This window comes from Hordeum vulgare, chromosome 4H, assembly GCF_904849725.1.
Source record: "Hordeum vulgare subsp. vulgare chromosome 4H, MorexV3_pseudomolecules_assembly, whole genome shotgun sequence".
Taxonomy (NCBI): domain Eukaryota; kingdom Viridiplantae; phylum Streptophyta; class Magnoliopsida; order Poales; family Poaceae; genus Hordeum; species Hordeum vulgare.
In genome coordinates, this window is record NC_058521.1 from 533,962,589 (window position 1) to 533,975,406 (window position 12,818).

Below are 12,818 nucleotides of genomic sequence, written 5' to 3' on the forward strand. Positions count from 1 at the left end.
CTTTCATCTGGAGACCTTACCTGCAGAATTGATTAGTTCGATTTCTTCACCACCCACATTTGAAGGGGTGGCAAAGAGTTCATCATCCTGCGAGCACCATATGAGAATGGGGGCATTGAAGCTAATGCACTTCTTTTCACAGTAGGGGGGTTAGAGTACTCAAATGAATAGGCAGGGAAATTCTTTGAGGACTTATGAACATAATGATTTGAGGAATAACGCTCATATTCATGTCCCTTGTAGTTTCCCTGCATATCAGAAGCATTAGTGCGAGTACGAGCATAATATTGACCATTTGAGGGATTTGATCCTCGTGAAGACTTTGGTCCACCTCAGGAATTTGATCTGGGGTTCTGGTTCTTCACAGGTGGTGTCATGAGGACATTCACCTGAAGATTTTCCAAGAAACTTTTGGGAACCCAGATTTTCCTCAGGGGTGGTCCATTCCTGCAGTTAGTTCCAATATATCGAGCAAATACTTCACCAGATTTATTTTTGAACAATTCATAGTTGGAGTCAAATGACTCATCAGAGGAATAGGACATTTCACATGCAAAGCCTGTTAGAGTGGATGAATCAACGGGAGGGCCTTTAGCAGCAACCCATCAGGTTTTGGGGTACTGCTCAGGTTTCCAGTATGATCCATCGGCATTCAATTTCCTCTCGAAGGCAATGCCTTCTTTCCTCGGGTTCGTATTCAGAATCTGCTTTTTGAGCACATCGCAAAGGGTTTGATGCCCTTTGAGACTTTTGTATATGCCTTTCACATACAATTCCTTCAACCCTGCATTTTCGTCAGTAGTATTTGTGGTTTCCTCAAGTGAAGAATTTGATACCACAGGAACAGTTGAAGAATTTGTAGCGATGGAAGCATTTGATGACTCTGGTAAAGAATTCGCAGTTTCACGCCCGGTGCATTTCAGACATGGTGGAATGAATTCAACCTGAGTGGTACTAATCTGTTGAGCAAGCAATGAATCATTTTCTATTCGAATATCATCATGAGACATTCTTAAATTTTCAAGATCAAGCTTTCTTTGAAGAAATTCATAGGAAAGTTTCTCATGATTAGCCAAGAGTGATCCATAACGATCTTGAAGACTATCAAATCTAGACTGAAGACTTTTTACATCTTCAGTGAGGACTTGAGTACGATCCATCTCATCGTTCAACAGATCATTGCTTTTGTCTAACAGTTTCTGAAGCTTTTCAATGGCACTTTGTTGCTTAGTGGCAATGTTGGCAAGTTTATAGTAACTCGGTTTTTGATAATCATCAGGTTCATAGTCAATAGAATCAGAAGAGGAAGTATGTTTGGTACCTTTGAACCTTTTGCCATGAAGCAATAGGTTGGAGCGAAGTCATCAGCATATTCATCAGTGTAGATAGCGTTGTCATTTTCTTCAAGGTTGAAGATTGACTTGCTGACGAATGTGGTAGCCAGTGCAAGACTTGCCACACCAGACTCTGACTCCACTTCAGAACCTTCTTCTTCATCACATTCCTCGGATTCTTCTTCAGAATCCATTTCCTTGATAATGAGTGCCCGATCCTTTCTGAAACTGGTCTTCTTGTGGGATGAGGACTTTGAAGATGAGGATTTTGAAGATTTCTTCTTCTTCTTCGAGTATCAGAACTTTCATCCTTGTATTTCTTCTTTCTTGATTCTTTCACTCAGCGAGGACAATCAACAATGTAGTGACCAGATTTGTTGCATTTGTGGCAGGTTCTTTTCTTGTAGTCCTCAGATGAAAATTCGGATTTCCTCATAACCTTTCTTAAAGATTTTCTGAACTGGCCACGTTTAGTGAACTTCTTTTATGGGATCCCATATAATTGCCTCAGCTTCCATCACCTTTACGGGGATATGACCCTTCCCATGTAATTTGGTGGGCAGAAAACCGCCTAAACTTTTCCTAGAGAAGACCCTCGTGCCGCCATGCATCCACCGCACCTCGCCGGCCACCATTGCACATGCTAGTGACATATGGCGCTACACCTCTATCTCTATCTCTGCTGCTTAAAAAGAACTTAAGGCTCCATCTTTCACTCAGTTTTGTCCCCATCGTTCCTTCGTCCAATCTTTCATCTTACGTCGATTTTTCTAGGGATTTCATCCTTTTTGATTTTCATTAAACCAATAATATTTCATAACCCAATAAGCGAGATCAATCTATGGTATAGCAATAAATTCACGATCCATAAATAAATTATTTTTTATGGTAAAACCTGATACATGTTAGATATCTTTGGTAATCCAATAAATAGTAGTAAATTCACTACCCATAAGAAAATAAATATCAATTAATCTCTTATATACTCCCTCTGTTTTTATTTACTCAACATATTAGGTTTGTCTAAAGTTAAACTTTATATACTTTCAACAAGCTTGTAGGAAAATATGTTAACATATACAACATCAAATCTGTACCATTGGATTCATCATTGCATATATTTCCACATCATATAAATTTGTTATTGTAAACATTCATATCGTTTTCTACAAACTTGATCAAAATTTATAAAGTTTAACTTCAAACAAAGCTAGTGTGTGGAGTAAATATGAACGGAGGGGGTACTTACTTGGTAACCCAACAAAGCATATGAATCATGGGGCATATGCCTAAAAAATTTTCAGTTTGAGAAATACTTGGAAAATCTATGCTTTATAACCAAAACATAATCTTATTTTTCTATATGTTTTGCATCAAAATATGTCCCATATGATTCTCTTGTGTAATTTAAAAAAAAACAATTGGCCGCCATGACAACGCACGAGAAAAACAGAGAAAGATGTCTACGGAAACTAAGAAAAAAGTAGCAGCAGTGTAGTCGTCAGACAACTTTCTCTAAAATTATGCAAACATCCTGTAAAACGACTTTTGCGGAAGTTGCTGACTTGCTGGCAAAAGTTAAGGAACAGTTACAATTTGCTTGGCTCGGCGAGGCTGCGGGGCGCGACTCGGGCAGGAGACCCGGCGGATCTCCCTCGTGCCGAACCCGAAACGGAAGGCAATAAAAATTGACAGAAACGGCATCCCGGCCTCTCCGCCGGGCGGCCGGCTGGGCCGTCGTCCCGCCGTTCGTCGCTAGCAGGAGTACTCCAGTGTCGAACCAAACGAGGCGCCTCGAGATCTGCTCCTTCCCGCCTCTCCCGGGTCAGAAGCCAGCGCTGGCTCTCATCTCCACTCCCCAGAATTAAATTCCTTCCCTTTCGGACCCGGCCGTCTCCCCCTTCCAAAATCCCAAACCCCCGGCGACCGCGCGCCCAATCACGCGAGGCGCTCCCGCGTTGACGCCCCCCAGCGTCCAGTCCAGATCCGGTGGCCGCCGTTTCAGAAGCATTGCCCCGCCCGAACCCCTCGATAAATCCCCACACCACCACCCCGCTCTTCGCTCGACCCCTCCACCCGCTCTCCCTTCTCGACCGCCGGCGGACCCGCCCAGGAGCGGGGCATGTGACTTCGACCGCAACAAACCAAGGTGAGCCGCCTCCCGCGAGGCTCTGCTTCCACCCCCCGCTCCCTCTCTGCTCGGTTCAGGCGTCAAACTCCGATCTTGGCCCGGGGTTACAGTTCACAGTCGCGACGTGCTCGGCTTCGCTGCTAAAAACTGTGCTAGTGGATATTCCGTGGTCCTGACCGGCGGCTTGGATCCACCTAACGATCTCCAGTTCCTCCTCTCTGAATCATTGGGATGGTGCCATTACTTCCGCCACATGTACGCATGTTTCAGCGACTAGCTCCAGCGCTTCAATCTTAATCATGGCGCGTCGCAGCAGTCGGTTGAGCTGGCTCGATCGCGAGGCCCTCGTCGCTGTCGTCAGCAGCTAGCGAGTGCAGGGGAACACCCCGTGTGCCTGCAGCTACTTTTCTAACTTGCGTCATGGAGGCATAGGGGCGGGGCTGTCACGTCGCGGTAGTTGAGGGCATCTCCTCTTCCCACAGGCTGCGCGGGGTGGGGTGGGGGGGGAGAAGCTTCCCTGTCTTCCTGAGGTAATGCGTCGCTATGCTAATTTTGTTCTCTTGTGAGCAACTCGCTTGCACGTTGCATAATTGCGACCTCGTCTTGCTTGACTGGGCCAAAGCGCTTAGGTGTTGTGCTGAATTTTCTTACACGTTCTCCGATCTGATGGCCACTGGTTGATGCGCTTGTGACGTGCTCCTACCATGTTTGACTCACATGCCGAACATGGCCGTCGTGGGCAAATGGATCGTTGTGTGTGGCCACCTTATATGAGAGCTTAGCTGATTGGGCACATAGATAGGTGGTTGTTGCATACTGGTCTTCGTTCCTCCTCTGCCACCTTAGGCCCTGACCCTCGGCTTTGTTTAAAAGGATACATGCTTCGTTGCTAGAGCGCTTGCTGTTGTTGGATTTGGGCTCGCGACCATGGCTCCTGCTCGGGTTGGCCGGTTCCAGGTATTGCTTCTTCTTGGCTAGGTTTCTTCAGTTCTGTTGAAACTGTTTTTTGGTTGGCATAGTTGATTGATATGTTACTAGATCTGTCATGGAGTCTTTCTTTCTTGGTGCTGCTATTTGCTTCCTCTTCTTCCTTTGACCCTTTTTTTGGAAGCTGAAACCTGTTTTTAGTACTTGGTTGTCTGTTTCCAATTTTCGTTTGGAGTCTTTACGTGATTAACCTCAAAAGGTTGCTGAAGACCAAAGGAGAACATACGGAGGTGCAGAGTCAGCACAATCAGATCAATGTCTAAGGAGTAGTTTTGTACTTTATATGAATATATAAGAGGATGATTGTTCGCTAGAGACAATTATAAGAAGTGCATGGGTACTTTCTTTTTCGAGGTGTCCTGTCTGTAAAGTTTCTCCATGCTTGTCAGGATCATTCAATCTACCTTTTTTCTTGGGTTCCGAGAATCAGCTTTGGTTGCTTGTACCTTATGGATCATGCCTTTGGACTATCTTTTTTTCTGAAATATATATGCTGTTCGCACATGGGTGCTTCCTCGTAGAGAGATTCTTCGTTCAAAGTCAATGCTAGCTAAAATTCAGCAAAAATATGTCGATTGTCTTCAGTTGCACAAGTTACTGGGTTTTTAGCAGTAAAGCAGATAATTATGTTCATCAGAACTACTATGTTAACTTGCCTTCTACAAGTTATGTATGGAATCTGATTCAAGGCCCAGATCCAGGGGCAGGGTAGAGTATAGGAGGGTCATGAAGGTGTAACCATATCTTTGCACAAAATTGTGTAGTACTTCACTGCTCTGTCAGTTACTACATTTGTATATGACATTTAACTGTCTGGGGCTTCTCCACTTCCTTTTTTCATGACTTTCATAGTTAATAAATCTATTTTAAATGGTTGCAGATGTCTAATCTCTCAGAGCCCTCAAAAGAAGACGGTTCAGTCGAGAAAACTGGAGCTTGGAATAACACATGGAACACTCTTATGCGCCATGCTTCGGTCTATGGTGTGGCTGCTGGTTATTGCCTGTCAGCATCTCTGCTCTCGATTATCAACAAATGGGCAATCATGAAGTTTCCCTACCCTGGAGCACTGACAGCTTTACAGTACCTCACTAGTGTTGCTGGAGTTCTCCTTTGTGGACAGCTAAAGCTTATTGAGCCTGATAGACTGAATTTGAGAACCATGTGGAAGTTCTTGCCTGCTGCTGTTATGTTCTACATCTCAATCTTCACAAACAGCGAGCTCCTGATGCATGCCAATGTGGACACTTTCATCGTGTTTCGGTCTGCTGTGCCGATATTTGTGGCCATTGGGGAGACACTTTACCTTCACCAACCATGCCCATCTTTCAAGACATGGCTCTCACTTTCCACTATACTTGGTGGAAGTGTGATATATGTTTTCACGGATAACCAGTTCACCCTGACTGCTTACAGCTGGGCGATAGCCTATCTGGCGAGCATGTCTATTGATTTCGTGTACATCAAACATGTCGTCATGACCATCGGGTTGAACACATGGGGCCTTGTGCTCTACAACAACCTTGAGGCTCTGCTGCTGTTCCCACTTGAGCTCCTTATAATGGGAGAGTTCAATCAGATGAAGGTCGACAGCTCCAAGATGACAACAAACTGGCTATCTTATGACGTGGTCCTTCCTGTTGCTCTGTCATGCCTGTTCGGGTTATCTATATCCTTCTTCGGATTCTCCTGCAGACGGGCCATCTCTGCCACTGGATTTACGGTGCTCGGTATAGTGAACAAGCTCCTGACCGTCGTGATCAATCTGCTTATCTGGGACAAGCATGCATCCCTGGTGGGGACAATTGGGCTCTTGATATGCATGTCTGGTGGCGTTCTCTACCAGCAATCGACCACAAAGCCCAAGGTACCCAAGATTGAGCCAAAGGAAGAGGACGATGAAGAGGGGCAGAATTTGCTGCAGATTCAGCCCGGGCATGAGAGCAATTCAAGTCAAAAGCATTCCTCCTCATAAGCTTTTCTTTACCTTCCCTCGACAACCCATTCGTGATATATCTCAGATGAGAAATCCTGAACATGCTGTAGGACATTGATATTTCAAGAGGAACTAAATTTCATTCTACAATATCTTTGTTACTGTATACTGCTTTTCATTGGTTAGGCAGGATTGTGGTGGTGGTGTAGGGTACCAGACAACTCAACATACTAGAGTCAAATCCTCTGTATACTGAACCATGTATGCTAGTATTTACCAAATTCCAGAAATACAATGGATGTACTTATTCGCTTCGTGGCAGAAGTTTCTTGTTTTCCTTTGTGGGTGAAAGAAATTTTGTCTGACATCATATCAGATTAGTCATGGTTCATGAATATGTAGACGTACTCTGACGCCTTATGCAAGTCTGGAACTTTTGATTTTGTTAGTCTTGTTGGTCGAGCCAAATGTTATGCATAGGGGACAGCCATGAGGTTGAACTTGACCTGTCATCTCATTAACAGTCGTCCCTGCTTAACATGTCGAACTTAATCAGTTAGAGAAGAGGCATTCCATCAAAAGGGTGGCAGATCGTTTCCGGTTGTTGACTACGTAGTGGACAGTGCGGTTGGTGCTGCAGCCCTCCACGTTGATGCCTATTGCATGCACAACACGGGTCATGAAAGGCAAGCCAGGCGAAAATCTTCGCTTGGAGATGGGCTCGCGAAGACAACAGGCTTCTTTTTATTCGTCGATGCTAAAAAAATCCGCTCAGTTGCGTCCTCAGGACGTCGTTTTTCGCCGGTTGGGCTCTTTTTTTTTTTTTGACGGTTGGGCTCATTTTTTGGGCCGGCGATCCCAGGCTGAACCTAGCGCGTTGGGGGGCATTTGGGGCTCCGGCAGAAGAAAAAATGGCGTGTGTGACACCACTGTCAGGCGAGAAACGCCTTTCCCCCGCCAGATGCACCCTCGCACGCCACAGGGCGCCTCGCCGACATGTTGATCCCGACACCGCCCACATGCCGACAGTCGTTGCCCCGTCGCTAAAAAAGGTCATTTCCCCGTCGGTTTCGTGACAGCCTTCATCCCGCTCTCCTGGGTGAGCTTTTTAGACCGTGCAGGCGGGGATACCGGCGGCTGCCCACCCACCATGCCCTCCAGGTGTTCGGTCATTTTCCTGCTTGGCCATGGACTCAGGCGACAAGGACGTGTTCGTGGCTCTGATGGAGGAGGAAGACGAGGACGACACCACAGACGAAGAGCACCTCATGATTCTTGCCGCGCTGGCCGGCCTGTTCGCGAACGATGCCAAGCCACGGCGAGGTGGCTCAGCGTCAGGTCGCCGCAAGAGCAAACAAATACATCGAACGGAGGGCTATTGCATGCTCTATGCCGACGTTCCTGTGCACGGCGAGAAAGTATTTCGGCATCGTTATCGGATGGGCCGGAAGCTCTTCCTCAGGATTGTGAATGCTATCCGGGAGTTCGACAACTATTTCATTTGCAAGAAGGATTACACCGGTACGGTTGGATTCTCCTCCGGGAGTGCACCACAGCTATGAGGATGCTTGCATACGGAGCTCCCGGTGATATACATGAAGACTATGGAAGCATGGCCGAGTCCACCACCATTGAGCGTTTGTACAAGTTCTACACGGCAGTGGTGGCGGTGTTTGGACCATAATATTTGCGATCATCCAATGTTGAATACACTGCTCGGATCCTAGCACATAATGCAGCAAGAGGATTTCCTGGGATGCTTGGAAGCATCGGCTGCATGCATTGACATGGAAAAACTGTCCATTTGCTTGGTAGGGGATGTACAAAGGAGGTTGCAGTGTGGTACTTGAGGCAATGGCCATACAGGACGTATGGATTTGGCACTCCTTCTTTGATATGCCAGGAACTCACAATGACATCAATGTATTGCAGTGTTCGAATGTCTTTGCAAAGCTTGTTGAAGGTCATGCTCCTCCGATGAACTTTGAGGTCAATGGACGCCACTACAACAAGGGATACTATCTAGCAGATGGTATCTATCCAAGATGGTCCATATTTGTGAAGACTATCTCAAACCGTGTGTCAGGAGGCTTTCAAGAAGGATGTCGAGCGAGCATTTGGTGCGCTCCAATCTCGATTTGCTGTTGTCCGGTACCCCACTCTGACCTGGTCGAAATCTCATACGTGGGAGGTGATGAATTATTGTGTCATCTTGCACAACATGATCATTGAGAGCTAACAGGAAGAGCCAGTGTTTGATACTTAACCATATTTCATGCAGGATCCTCTTGCGTTTGTTGATCACCGGATACCGGCAACATGGGCTTCCTTTCTCAATATGCGCCAGGAGATCCGACACGCACAGGTGCATCAAGAACTGCAAGACGATCTGGTGGAACACATATGGAGTCTCAAGGGCAACGCCTAGTTCGATTTGTTTTAATTTGTGTTCGAATTATGAGCTTGCTTTGTTGAACTATTTGATTTGTATTGATTTGTGTGATGAACTTTGTCATAAAAAATAGTTTTTGTTGAATTTGTGTCCAAAGTGAGCCGAATTTGGGCCAAAAGCTCCGGCTGGGGGGCGACCTTGGGGGACGGCTGGGACCCGAGGCCCCCATGCTGAATTTAGCGCCGGTTTGCCCCCAAGCGACGCTATTTCAGGCACTTGGGGACCAAATGACTGAAGATGCTCCAAACCGTTTGGGTGAGAAGCACAATTAGACACATCCGCTTGAGCAATACTTAATACGGGACGGACGAAGTAGCACTTAAGGTAATGTTTGGTTATCTAAATCATTTTTGGCCCCCTTACATCTGTGATCTGGTTGAGCCTGACTGAGCTAATGCAACCCATCTCGTGCTCGTGCTGTACGCGATCGAATCTTGCGGCCAGATAGAGCAATGGAATCACCGGGTCGTATGAAAAGAGGGCTCTTCTTTTTAATCTTAACACAAAAGGCTAGCTCCCCTGGGGGTTGTCATATTACAATCATTTGTATTACTTTCCTACCAATCCTGAACTAGCTATGACCCTTATAGTGAGCAAGCTCTAAACCATGTTCTGTAGTTCATTTGATTGCCCACAAAACCTCGGGCCTCCTTACATCTGTGACCTGGTTGAGCCTATCTGATCTGATGCAGGCTTCATGTTTTGTGGTTTAACCTATGTGTGTTCAAGTTGTCTAATCTATGTTGCTCACTTTGTCGTTGTGTGTGCTGGTAACTTCATTGCTCGAATAAAAGGTTACCACACCTCATGTCTTACACATAACCGAACACATTACACATGCATGTCACATTTAGGAAGCACATACCTGCAACTAAACCTGGGCGTACACCGGGCCGGACCGGGCATTGGAAAGCCCGAACCAAAAATCTCAGGCCCGAGCCCGGCCCGGCCTGACCAAAAAATCCAAATATCAGGCCCGAGCCTGGCCTGAACGAACTAAAAAGGGGATTTTCGGGCCGGACCGGACCGGACCTTCGTGTAAAATGATGATTTGTGCAAGTCTGGGTCCAGCCCGAACTGCTACCCGGGCTTGAATGCCCGGCCCAAACTGTAAGCCCGGCCCAGCCAGGCCCGGGATTTTCAGGCCGGGTCACCAGACCGGGCTGCCCATGCCCAGCCCAGACTTACTTGCAAGCCCATGCCCAGACTTACTTGCAACCAAACGTCGCATTCTATTTCGGCTCAAATGCAACCTGGCTTTTTGTGGGAAATCAAATGAAGTGCAGTACATGGGCTGCATTACTCCGATGGGAAACCAAATGAAGCACATGGCTTAGAGGCTGCATTAGCTCTGCCAAGCTTCAGCAAGCTATAAATGCAATGAGGCCAATATGATTGCAGGAACACATCCTCTTAATGCAGGTTACCGAACACAACTTCTTAGGGCCACTTCTTTTGAGGTGCAGCTTATGTATAAGTTGCGATAGGAATAAGCCCTAGAAAAGTTGTTGTGGAAATAAGCCCATGAAAATAAGCTATCCATTTCTTTTTAGGTTCTGTCTTTTTAGCTTATTTTCACATACGCTCAGGAATAGTCTGTAATACCCTTGCGAGCAAACTTGAAAACACCGGAGCTGTACCCTTGCGAGCAAACTTGGAAACACCGGAGCTGGACCAGCAGGTGGCTGATGCAGGCTTGATGAAGATGCATGGGGTACACGAGCTCGCCGGAGGTCATTCTCGTGTTCGGACAGGAAAGAGGAGATACGGGAGCACGCTTCCGGAGAAAAGGCGGAGGAGGTCTCGCCCTGCTCCGACGTGTTAAGCCATGGTTCCAGCCGCTATTATCGCATGCTCTCTGGGCCTCCTGCATGCGATATCGCCGCTGGCCGTTGCCTGTTCTGTAGAGTAGTGGAGGCTAGAGTTGTGCCTGTACGTGGGTTAGTGAAGACATGCAGTGCCGCATGCACGATCAGCTGCTGGCTGTGTAACTGTATATAACACCCCAGCCATGAGCCTAATGAAGTGTGTTGAACATAATCCTTCTCTCTCTCGTCAAACATGGCATCAGACACCCCTGACCTGCCCTCCGCGCAGGCTCACGATCTTCCTCCCGCTTCCGCCATGGACGCCAACCCCGTCCTCTCTCCTCGCTCCTCCCTTGACGGCCATGCCGACGTTGCTCCTCCCGACGCCGGTGTCCTCGCCAACCCTCTCCAGCCGGTCGCTGCTGCCATCCACCCGACCGCGGCACCACCGGCTCTTCCCTCCGCCATTCTCCAAACCATCGACATCCGCCGCCATGTCCCAGTGACTCTCGACCTCCTCGCCGGGAACTACTCCCAGTGGCGCCGTCATTTCGACACCGTGCTCGGCATGTTCGGCCTGCGGGCTCACGTCGACCCCACTGCCGCTCCTCGTCCCCACGACCCGGAGTGGCGGATGACCGACCACACCGTCGTCCACTGGCTCTCCTCCACCATCACGCCGGAGCTCCTCGAGGCGGTCATGCACTCCGAGGACTCGGCCCTGACCGTCTGGCGCGCCGTCGACGAACTCTTCCACAGCAACCAGATGGCGCGCGCCGTGTACATCGACGCCGAGTACCACGCCGTCGTCCAGGGCGACATGACGATCATGCAGTATTGCACTCGTCTTCGCAGCTTCGCCGACCAACTCCGTGACCTGGGGCAGCCGGTGACTGACTCCCGTCAGGTGTTCCACCTCCTCCGCGGACTCAACCGCCAGTACCACACCGTCATCCCCCACATCACCTCCCAGGATCCGCTCCCCTCCCTGCTCCAGGTCCGTTCGTTCCTCCTCCTGGAAGAGCATCGCGCCGAGCAGACGGCTCGAATCCAGTCCGCCCACGCTCTCTGGGCCGGGCGCGGCCCCACCACCACGCCGGCTCCAACGCCGCCGGCGCCCTCCCCCACCACCGACACCGCCTCGCGTGGCCGTGGCCGCCAACGTCGTCGTGGCCGCGGCAACGGAGGTGTCTCCCCTTCGCCTGCAGCACCAGCGCCCCGCGCGCCCCTCTGCCCTACCCCGCCGCCCGGCGCCAACTCCTGGACTGGGCTCGTCCAGGCCTGGCCCATGCCGTGGCGTGCCTCGGGCTCCGGCGTCCTCGGCCCCTGTCCTGGCACGCCGTCTCAGCAGGCCATGTTTGCAGCTCCCTCCGGCTAGGGCGCCCCCGTCGCACCCCCTGCTGGCTACGGCGTCTACCCCTCAGGGTATGGACCACCTTCGCCGTCCACGCCTCCTGGCGCCAGCTCCTCTGCTGCTCCATCCCAGCCATGGGACATGCAGGCCCTGCAGGCCGCGCTCCAGGGCGCCACCGCCGTCCCCTCCTCGTCGGGCACGGCCCCGGAGTGGTACCTCGACTCTGGTGCCTCCGCCCACATGTCGTCCCACCCTGGTAATCTCCATTCCCTCCGCCCCTTTCGCTCCTCCTCTCACATTGTCGTTGGCAGCGGTGCTCGCCTCCCCATCACTCATGTCGGCCATGGCACCCTCATCGAGGGCACTTCCCCTGTCCAACTTCGCAACGTCCTTGTCTCTCCCTCTCTCATAACCAACTTACTCTCCGTCCGTCAAATTTGCCGTGATAACCCTGTTTCCGTCGAGTTTGACAAGTTTGGTTTCTCTGTGAAGGACCTTCGAACCAAGGAGGTGATTCTCCGATGTGACTCCGACGGCGACCTCTACTCTGTGCGGCGGCCCTCCAACCTCCCTCACCACGCCTTCGCCAGCCTAGCCACCTCCACCCTCTGGCGTCAACGACTGGGGCATGCCTCGCTTCGCCTCACCGCCGATGACGCAGCCGGTGCCTTCCGCAAGTCTGCGCTGCACTCCTGCCATGCCTGTCGCCAGGGCAAACACGCTCGTCTTCCGTTTACCGGCTCTTCTAGCTCTAGCATGTTTCCCTTTCATGTTTTACACCTTGATGTCTGGACGTCACCTGTTGTTAGTGTGTCC

At 49.5% G+C, this 12,818-nt stretch overlaps 1 protein-coding gene across 3 annotated transcripts; it reads left to right on the forward strand.

Moving 5' to 3' along the window:
* The first annotated feature begins 3,176 nt into the window (after nt 1–3,176).
* On the forward strand, nt 3,177–6,702 carry LOC123449314 (GDP-mannose transporter GONST3-like). Of its 3 annotated transcripts, XM_045126493.1 has the most exons (3): nt 3,177–3,483; nt 4,339–4,422; nt 5,333–6,702. In XM_045126493.1, the coding sequence occupies exons 2-3, from the start codon at nt 4,393–4,395 to the stop codon at nt 6,425–6,427; spliced, it is 1,125 nt and encodes a 374-aa protein (XP_044982428.1). In that variant the 5' UTR covers nt 3,177–3,483; nt 4,339–4,392; the 3' UTR covers nt 6,428–6,702. The 3 variants fall into 3 exon arrangements, with proteins under 3 accessions (XP_044982428.1, XP_044982430.1, XP_044982427.1); XM_045126495.1 differs by lacking the exon at nt 4,339–4,422 and having other exon boundaries at nt 3,268–3,483; XM_045126492.1 differs by lacking the exon at nt 3,177–3,483 and having other exon boundaries at nt 3,973–4,422.
* The last annotated feature ends 6,116 nt before the right edge of the window (nt 6,703–12,818 follow it).

Excerpts from the sequence above, each read along its gene's own strand:
- LOC123449314 (XM_045126493.1), top strand. The coding sequence starts at position 4,393 with ATGGCTCCTGCTCGGGTTGGCCGGTTCCAG. Across the intron at positions 4,423-5,332 it reads CTCGGGTTGGCCGGTTCCAG|ATGTCTAATCTCTCAGAGCC; the intron begins GTATTGCTTCTT and ends AAATGGTTGCAG.